At 46.9% G+C, this 10,464-nt stretch overlaps 1 protein-coding gene across 1 annotated transcript in view; it reads right to left on the bottom strand.

Moving 5' to 3' along the window:
* Positions 1-10,250, bottom strand: part of cnmd (chondromodulin) — a 71,403-nt gene extending 61,153 nt beyond the window's left edge. Inside the window, exons 1-2 of the mRNA XM_043691168.1 lie at positions 10,101-10,250; positions 9,364-9,513 (exon numbers count right to left, since the gene is read on the bottom strand). Of these exons, the coding sequence (XP_043547103.1) occupies positions 9,364-9,513; positions 10,101-10,172 (222 nt within the window). The 5' untranslated portion in view covers positions 10,173-10,250. The remainder of the gene's footprint in view (positions 1-9,363; positions 9,514-10,100) is intronic.
* Positions 10,251-10,464: the final 214 nt, after the last annotated feature.

Here is a 10,464-nt window from a genome sequence, read left to right as displayed (position 1 = left end):
TGACACTTGGTGTTTGCATACCGGGGATCCACTCACAGCTTGATGCAGCCACACACAATGGTGGCCATCAGGGTGAGGGTGGCATTGGGTGTATTTTTTCCTCCGTTGCCCAGATCTTTGTACAGCGAGTCCCTTCGGACCCGGTCCATCTTTGACCTCCATATAAACTGGAAGATGGCCCGGGTGACTGCAGCAGCACAGGTTCTGGGAATAGGCCAGACCTGTGCCACATATAATAGCAATGACAGTGCCTTACACCTGATGACCAGGATTTTTCAGGCGATGGAGAGTGACCGTAGTTTCCATCTGCCCAATTTCTGCCTCACTTTGCTGATACTCTCCTCCCAAGACTTGGCGCACGCCCCAGCCCCCCCGAACCAAATACCCAGCACCTTTAGTGGTCGGTCCTGATGGTGAAGGGGATCGAGGATTGGTCGGCCCAGTTCCTGAAGAGCATGGCCTCGCTCTTGCCTCGGTTTACCTTGGCTCCCGAGGCCTATTCGAACTGGTCACATATGCACATGAGTCTGCGCACGGACAGCGGATCAGAGCAGAAAACGGCGACGTCATCCATGTACAGGGAGGCCTTAACCTGCAGGCCCCCGCTGCCAGGAATAGTCACCCCTCTCAAGCTCGCATCCTTCCTGATGGACTTGCCAATTGGCTCTATGCAGCTCACAAACAAGGCAAGAGAGAGAGGGCAGCCCTGCCTGACTCCAGATCTGACTGGGAAGCTATCTGATTCCCACCCATTGATTGAGACTGCACTGACAATGTTGGTGTAGAGCAGTCTGATCCAATTGCAGATTCCCTCCCCAAAGCCCATTTTGGAGAGAACATCTCTCTCTCATATACCTGTGTGATATCCTGTCAAAGGCTTCCTCCTGGTCCAGGCTGATCAGGCAGGTGTCCAACCCTCTGTCCTGCACGTAGGCGATCGTATCCCTGAGGATGCGAGACTCTCAGCGATCTTCCTGCCCGGCAAGCACAGGTTTGGTCAGGGTGAATCACCAACCCCAGAGCAGATCTGACCCAGTTAGCGATTACCTTTTATAGAATTTTGTAATCCGCATTCAACAGTGAGATTGGTCTCCAATTTCTGAGTTCCTCCCTCTCCCCCTTCCGCTTGTAGAGGAGGATGATGATTCCTTTCCTCATGGATTCACTCATGGTACCTGCCCGAAGCATACTGACATACACCTCCAGCAGGTCCTGGCCAATCAAGTCCCACAGAGCGGAATAGAGCTCGACCGGTAAGCAGTCGCTTCTGGGAGTTTTATTATTTTCGAAGGACTCGAGGGCCTTGGTCAGCTTGTCCAGAGATAGCGGCTGGTCCAGCCTCTCCCGTGTTCTGTCGTCTAAGACCTCCGTGAAGCCGACCGACTGGGAGGCCGTGCTGTCGGTCGGCTTCACGTCATACAGACTGGCATAGAAGGATTTACTGATCCTCATGATGTCAGCCTGAGATGGCGTTACCAAGCCATCTTCTTCCTTCAGGCTGCTGAGCACGGAGCTCTCTTTGTGCACTTTCTGGAAGAAGAAACGTGAGCATGTCTCGTCCTGCTCCACCAAGCGGACCCTGGACCGGAAGATTATCTTGGAGGCCTCCGAGGCAAAGAGCGAGGCTTGCTGGCCCTTCACCTCCTTGAGGTCCTCCGTGACATCGACCCCCATCATCTGCAGCAGGAGCAGGTTCTGCATACTTTCCTGGAGCTGGGACAGTTTTCCCCGCCTCTCTCTCACCTCCTGGACACCTTTGAGGATGAAGAACCTCTTGATGTTCCCTTTTACTGTTTCCCACCAGTCTGCTGGGGACTGAAAGAGGGGCTTCATGGTTCTCCAACCTGCGTAGTCCCTCTTGAGCTCCTCAATGTTTCCCGGGGTCAACAGCGTTGTGTTCAGCTTCCACATTCCCTTACCAGCCCGCTGCTCGTCCTGTAGGTGACAGTCGGCCAGCAGGAGGCAGTGGTCAGAGAAGAACACTGGCTTGACGTCGGTGGATCTGACCGAGAGCGTTCGGGACACAAACAGGTAATCTATCCTTGAGCGAATAGACCTGTCTGTCCGTGACCAGATGTATCTACGCTGCGCTCCGTCTGCAGGGGTGCTGAAGACGTTGTGCAGCTTGGCATCTTTTACCGTGTCCATCAGGGCTCTGGACATGGCGTCCAGTTTACTGTCCCCCCCCGCTGGATCGTCCATCTGCATCAATGATACAGTCGAAGTCTCCAGCCAGAATGACCGGCCTGGACGTAGCCAGCAACAGTGGAAGCTGCTGCAGGATGGCCAACCGTTCACTCTTACCCACTGGGGCGTACACATTAATCAGTCTCACCGGAGCATTCCTGTACATGACGTCGGTGACGAGGAAGCGCCCGCCCACCACCTCATTAACCTCAGAGATGGTGAAGTTGCCTCCTCGCAACAGGATACCCGGGCTGGAGGCGCGGCTATCGTTGCCCCCCGACCAAACTGACGGCCCATGGGCCCACAAGCTCGACCACCTCCTGTAGCTGCTGAGGTGCGGTATCCCACAGTCCTGCAGAAACAGGCCGTCGGCTTTAACGTTGGCCAGGAAGGCCAGCGTAGAAACACATCGCGTAGCCGAATTGATGCTACGCACATTGATGCTGGCAATTTTTGACCCCATTTTAACAGTTAACAAGGTTAACAGTGTCCATTTGCTGCTGGTCTTGCCCCTCTGGGGTAGCTGTGTGCATCCCCGTGGTGACGGCAAACTGCTGGACCCTCCCAGGGCTGAGGTAGCTGTCCGGCTCCACACTGGAGCCATTTCCCCGCTCTGGTGTCTTCGGGTCAGGCCCAGGGTCCTCACAGTCCAGTTCTCCATCTGACAGCGGGGCTGTCACAGGACCGCTGCTCCCAGTTACCTGGAGCTGTGGGCCGGTGGGTACCTCTTGGTTCTCACCGGGTGGGGGGAGGCCTTTAGACATCCCCTCAGAGGGATCATCTTTTCCTGCTTGGGCGGTGCTGCCCTCCTTTTTCCCCGTGGCGCTCTGTCTCTTCCTCTGGTGACGACCCTCCTTGCGCCCGTCCTCACCGTCGGAAGAGCTGCCTGTAGGTGTCGCTTCCTCCTTTGCTGGGTGGCTTTGGCGTCTTTGAGAGGTTTCCTCTTCCTGCTTTTGACAGTAATCCAATCCTCTGCCTCCTTTGGACCCTCCTCTTACATTGCCTCCGTCTGTCCTGAAGGAGCTTGGATCGGCTGCTGCATCTCCCCGCTGTCTGCCGTCTGCTCCGCTACAGCCTGCCCTTCCTTCTGGGTGCCTCCAGACACCGTTCCTGTGCTGTTTTGTGGTACCTTGCTGGTCTTAGGCGGTCCATGGCTCATGTTGCCACCTCCGGCCATCTGTGCATAGGTGGCAGCCCCTCGTCTTGGGCAGGCCTTGTACATGTGGCCCGCCTCTCCGCACAGATTAGAGTTCTTGGCCTCCTTACACTTCTTGGTCGGGTGGCCTTCCTGCTTGCAGTTTCGGCAGATAGTCACCTTGCAATCCGCCGCCATGTGGCCTGACCTCCCGCAGGTTCGGCACACTTTCGACTGCCATGCGTATGTCAGGTAACCTCTGCTTCCTCCGATGGCAAAGCTGGAGAGTGGGTGGAGGATGTTCCCACTGGCATCGGCCTCAGGGTTACCCTGACCTGTCGTTTGCTGGTCCAGATCCCGAAAGGATCGACCACATTGGTACGCTCTCCCTCGACCTGAACATATCTTCTCAGGAAGGTCAGGACATCTGCATCACCCAGGATGTCCTGATTGGCCCAGGTTAACAACCCTAATACAAGATCTCATTGTCAATAAGATCCAACTGGTTCCAATCACATTATAGTTGTGTTTAGCTTTTATTTAATTGGAGCATAATTATTCAAACAAGTGATAAATCGGAACCCTAATTTAATAAAGCGAATTTGCATGGGTTCAAGATGTGAACTGAATTATTTCACATGAGGTAAGTTGCACTAAGATGCAAAATGCAATTTAAGCATGAGCAATCTAGATCAAGTTATCATAGTCAGAAATTATAGTTATTAGAAATAATTCAAAAATTTTGTTCATTAGTACTCTTGCTGAAGGCATTGTTACCAAATTAAAATTCTAGTTCAGCAATAGATTATTGTGATAATTCTTATTTGTGAGAAAACATTGTAATTGTGCTTATGGGAGTACAGAAAAGATTTGACACTGAACCACATGTTAGGCAGATGACCAAAGGGGTAGATTTTAAGATTTAAAAAAAACTAGATTAGTTTGGGATTATGTTCAGCATGGACTGGTTGGACCAAAGAGTCTGTTTCCATGATGTATGACTCTATAAAGAGGTTACAAGTGAACACTGCATGTGTTTGTATAGACAAAAAGAAATGGGAACAAATCCCTACAAAGGACACTGAATTGTTAGATCCAAAAAAGAATTGCTCCGATAATTTTTAATGTTCCAAAATCCCTTATTACCATTTGTATGAAGAATAATGTAAAGTAAGCTGGTCTTAAGAATTAAGATTTGCATCAAAGATTGCAATTATTGACTTCCTTATTTGTCACTAGATTTCAGTGGCCTTCTTTTGGAAGGCAGGGCATAAATGATTAGTTATGTTAGGATGGGTACTCAGGCATATATAGGCCACAGTAAGATGGTAGGTTTTATTTTTAAAGGATATTAGTGAAGCAGTTGTGTTTTTACAATTGTATCATGGTCAGTTTATCAATTCCACGTTTTAATTCTAGATTTCTGCCATTGAAAGAATAAAACAATTTCATGAAGATATGAGCAGGTCATGAGATTGGAAAGGACATTTAAGAAACAGTAAAGGACGACCATATTAATGAAAAGAGCCATTCAAGCAGGAGGAAAAGCCAGCTGGAAAGGAAAATGAGAAGCAAACATTGGTTCTCTGGAGAATAATCTGATGAATTACTGATGAAAAAAAATTAGGGAAACTGGGGATAAAGTGAACAGACATTTTGTATCTGTGGAGGATACAAATAACACAAGTTGTTGTGTAGCAAGAAAAGAATTGAGGGAGGAACTTTAAATAATGACAATTGTCAGTGAAAGGATAGTCAGCAAGTTATTAGAACAAAACACTGATAAGCCTCCAAGTCTTCACCTTGTAGTGCGAAAATAAATGGCTTTTCATGTAATAGATTCATTAGATTCAAAATTTCCAGAATTCTTAGATTCTGGAAAGGTTCCATCGGATTGTAAAATAGTAAATTTAACTCCTCCAGTCAGGAAAAGGAGAAATACAGAAAGTAGGAAACTACAGACCAGATAGTTTTACATCTGCCATAAGGAAAATGCTGGGGTCTATTATTGAGGAGGATATTGTGAGGCATTGAAAAATCTCAATACGCTTAAGCGAAGTTAAAATGGGAGTCATGTTTGACTAATTCATTAGGAATCCTTGTGGAATTAACAAGAAATTTGGGTCAGAGGAAACCTGTGGACATTGCATACTTTGATTTCCAGCAGTTGTTAAATGGCTGTATGAGCTGTCAGCCAATCTTGTAACCGAGCAATTCTCTGGTTCCAACAGATCCACCCAGAGAAGGGACCATTGCAGCTCGACCATTAAGAGTTTAATTTGGTACATGTCATGATCAGAAGCTTCAATCTTCAGGGTGGACAAGACACAGAAGTGAGTCATAAGGCTGATTGCTCTTCCCATTAGAGATTAAAATGATTTCTCACTTGAACCCAGAACCCCTGCCACACTGCTGATAAAATTGCAATGAAGATGGGGAGAGGGAGCTAAGCAATAGGAAGAGCGCCATATCTGGGTGTCCAATTTTACAGCCCTGCCCCATCCTGCCCATTAGATTTCTTGGCATTCCTAGTCTTGGATGAGGGTGAAATCCTGCCACAAGAATTGCATTATTAAATTTATTGAAGTTAGAGAAGATGAATGGATAATTATTAGTTCAATCAATCTAGAAATAAAGAAACTCAAACCATGCCAAGGACAAATGTTTGTAACTGGGATTCACACTGAGTGGGCAATGGACAAGACAGATACTATGCCAGTCCCCTCCTTGTCGTGGTCCTGATGGTTTTCAGTGACAGGCTGTAACTTGGCCCCTGAAACTCCCATCAAGCATCACGTCAGGCTACTCAACCCTTGCTACCAATTGGTACAGAACAACTGACTTCAGCTCACACTATAAAATTTTAGAGGTTCAGAGTTATTGACTCAGTGTAATTTTCCCCCTTCCTGAAGATGAGGAAGATGGCAAGATAGGCAAATAATCGAGCGAGTTGACCCTGCAGAGTGAGTCATCTTCTCCTTGCCACCTTCGCAATAAAGCACTGGGCAAGAAGAGCCACAGGCAATTTCCTCAAGTTGCTCACAACTACAGGCCATTAGGTATTAATTGAGGGCTACCTAAGTGTCTCATCTCAATGACCTAATTATTCACCTTCCTAGGAGGTGAGGCATGTGGTTGGTATACCAACTGGAATACCAGGCCACCAGCCTACTGTTTGGGTCAGGGGCTTCCATTTGCTCCAATCTGAGGCTAATCAGTCACATGGCAGGAATGGGAGGTGATGACTGAGAGTCATACCTCTCTGCTCTTGCCGCTGAGCTTCCCTCTCCCCACAACTCTCACCCTGCAGCATGTAAAGGCAAAGAAATGACTTAGCTTCTTGCTGCTGATTTCCTGCAGACCAAGCTTCCAACAACACAGGAAGTCTAACTGGTTAGCAGCTTCTGGGAAGGTGGGACTTCAGCAGCAAGACCTGTGATACTCTGAGGCTCACCAGTTAGCTCTTAAACTGATGGAGAGAGCTCGTCAAATCGCACTCCAGCAATAGAGTTGCCCATCAGTACCACTGAAGACACCCATTCTCACATTTAGGGTGATTATAGAACCCTTGGCCTTTGCACCAATGTCAGAACCATTCCTCCAAGCTATCCTGAAAGCCTACACATTTATTTTTCTTGAGCCCAATTTCCTTTTGCAAATCTTATTGATTCTATGGCTGTGGATAGGATTCTGCTTTAACCATGCTCATAAGGTTCCCTGTTTTTGGTGAGTGCACAAGCTTTGTGTGAACAAAAGTCCAAAAGGAGTGTGTTCAGGTTTACTGTTGCTGATTTCATTGACTCCTAGGAGCAACTGAAAACCCTCCTCCTGCTCGTGACGACAACCAATAATCCTCCATGTCCACTTCCTTGTGGTTTTGTGCTACCCCAAAACCAGGAGGAAACATCTTGATTTTGATAAAGGTTCACACATCACACACAGGACAAGATTACGGTTAGCATTTATTGCCCAGACGACAGTTAAGAGCGAACCACATTGCTGAACTGAGTCTAGATTAGAGCGATGCTGGAAAAGCATAGCAGGCCAGACAGCATCTGAGGAGCAGAAAAATAGACATTTCGGGCAAAAGCCCTGCCCAGAACGTTGATTTTCCTGCTCCTCGGATGCTGCCTGACCTTCTGTGCTTTCCCAGCACCACTCTAATCTAGATTCTGATCTCCAGCGTCTGCAGTCCTCACTTACGCCTACATTGCTGAACTGAGTCAGCCATCACTGAACTGAGCAAGACCATAGAAAACTGGAGCCAGGGTAGACCATTCAGCCACTCTGCCATTCAATATGATCATGGTCCAACTCAGTTTCTTGAAAACATTCAATGTTTTGGCCTTAACCGCTTTCTCTGCTGGCGCACCAGTTCCTGGGGAAGAAAATTTTCCTTATATCAAATCTGAAATGGCCTATCCCATATCCTTAGATTGCGATCTCTGGTTCTGGTCTCCTCGCTCACTGGGAACATCCTTCCTGCATTTACTCTGTCTAGTCCTGTTAGGTCTTTTACAGGATTCTCACTTTTTTTTCTAAACTCCGGTGAATATAATTGTAGAATCCCCTCACACGCCAGCTCTGTCAACCTCAGGAATCAGAGGAGGTAAGGCTGGCGGGCTTCCCTGGCTTAAGAACAGCAGTGAACAAGATTTATTTGAAATTACAATTGACATTAGGCCAGAACTTTAGCTTGGGGCTTTTAAATTACTAGTGACATTGCCACAAGCTGCCAGCCTCCTCAATTAATATGCCTTTGTCAAGAGCAGAAAGTGTCTGTCCTCGAGAAAATATAAGTATTCATTTCTGGCCCAGCAGAAAATCTTGTGTTCACATTCTGCACAGACGGCCAACAGAGCAAACTCTTATATTGATGGAATTTCGCACTATAAAAGAACAGCCTTGTCTTAGCCTGGATTCCTAAATTCTTCTGCAGGAGCCTTGGCTCAAAACAGTTTATTTTACTAGCTCCTGAAAATCCACATTTACCTTGAATAAACCAAATACAAACATTGGGAGTCTCCCTAGCTCAGTATTACTTTTATTGCAAAATGACCATCATATGTGGCTGTGTTTTGGAAGTGGGAAATGCTACAAAATGTTACAGAACAAATAGCAGTGCATACTTAGGGTTAATCTTAGAGTAGGATAAAAGGTCAGCACAGCATAGAGGACTGAAGGGCCTGTACTGTTCGATGATACCTTCCTGAAATTCTGAACAGCTTGGTCACCAGCATTTTCTAAAACCTCTCATCCCCTTCTCACTTCTAACCCCACTCAACAAAACCTGGACTGACATTCTTTATATACACACCAACAGGTTCAAAAACAGTTTCTTTCCTGCTTAATGGAGTTCTCTAACTTCAAAAAGTGTTGATCTTGTTTTGTAAACTGCATGCCTTGCTCTGAGTACCCTGTGATCTGTGTGTCCTTGTCTGCTATGATCTGCCTGTACTGTTGGCAAAACAGAACTTTTTACTGTCCCTCGGTGCATGTGAGTCAGGAAATGTGATGCTGGAAAAGCACAGCCGGTCAGGCAGCATCCGAGGAGCAGGAGAGAGTCGATCTCTGGAACATAAGCCCTTCATCAGGATGCTACCTGGCCGGCTGTGCTTTCCAACACCACAGTTTCTGACGCCGATCTCCTGCATCTGCAGTCCTCACTTTCCCCGGGGTACATGTGACTACAATAAATCAAATCAGATTAAAAAGGACCACATCTCGGGTCACTGCAGCAATGTTGATCCACCCAAAAGTTTCTAATTTGCAAAATCAATGGAGCAGCTGGTATGGGGATTTGGGCAGGAGACTGCATAGTTAACTGGAGCAAGTGGGGATGCACTGGGAGGAGATTCTGTGAATAGAAATAAAAAAAAGGGTGATGCACACCAGCCGGTCCTATGCAGCCAAGAGACCTCAACAGTCTTCCAGACAGACAGCTTGTTGCCTCAAAACCCAACCAAGAGCCTCTGACCGCTTTCACGTTTTCCATTCGCAGGCACAAGTCAGATAATGCATTCGGGGCGTGAGTTGCTTACGTTTTTGTCATTGACCTTCCAGAAGTAGAAAGCTCCAATCGCTCCGAGGACGAGCAAGGCAGCTCCGGTGATGAGGATCACGGCTCCGATCTTGAGCAGGCGCCCACTCCTGCTGCTGCTCCCGGGGGGTGTCACAGCCACCGCGTACGCCTTCAACACACACACACACACAGCAACACTTTACAAAGCGGGCACCTCAAAACAATTACAATATACGCACAGTACAACTAGCAAAGAAACGCCACAGCCCCTTCCTGAGACCATGACCTTTGGAGAGCAGATTGCATTATGAATTGATCATTAGAAAAAAGTTCATTTTCTTTTTTTTAAAAAAAAAAATTCCTCCAGACAAGTTTTATTGGACCCAATCCGATGCAGCTGAACAAAGACTGCCGGATAAAACGGCTTCCGAGCCTAGAGACCCGGGTTCACGTCCCACTCCTTCCAGAGCTTGATTAGAAAATAGATTTTTATAACTGGTGATTATTTCATTGCTACTTGTACTGATCCCAGAATTTTAAAAATCCCTGGCCTTTTGAAAAATAAGCACTTTTTTCTGCCAATTAAAAAAAAACGACCAAAACCGATGCTTTTCAAATTGCTAATCATTCCATTTTCTCGTGATAATGTATGGACATTCCTAAAAGGTTTTTAGAAAGTTTGGACTAAGTGTGCATCGAGGTTAGTTTAAAATGCCATTCCAAAAGTGCCAGTAAATTGAGCTTGAAAAAACTTACAGGCGGGAGGCATTGCTCCAGGTCGGCTGGCCCTGCCAGAGCTATGGGCACTTTTTCTGATGTTTCTACCATGGTGTCAGCTCCGCACTGACCCTCTGTGTAAAAGTCCAGTCTCCTTACACTAGGCAACAGTGCTCTGAATACTTATAATCCCAGCCGTTCCCCCACTGCTCCCACACAGAACACACACACCCCTCACTCACCACCTCGCGTCATTTCCTTGAAGAACAATTCACTTATTTAAGAATTTGAAGAGTAACTCTGTTACTCCTGCAAGTGCAAGGCTTAATACACTTCAGTTAAAAAAGACATCGTACCTCAATATTTAAAATAGAAGTTATTTTGCACCAACAGAATCACAGTA

Source organism: Chiloscyllium plagiosum, chromosome 6, assembly GCF_004010195.1.
Source record: "Chiloscyllium plagiosum isolate BGI_BamShark_2017 chromosome 6, ASM401019v2, whole genome shotgun sequence".
Lineage (NCBI taxonomy): Eukaryota > Metazoa > Chordata > Chondrichthyes > Orectolobiformes > Hemiscylliidae > Chiloscyllium > Chiloscyllium plagiosum.
This window is presented reverse-complemented; position numbering and strand designations above follow the sequence as displayed.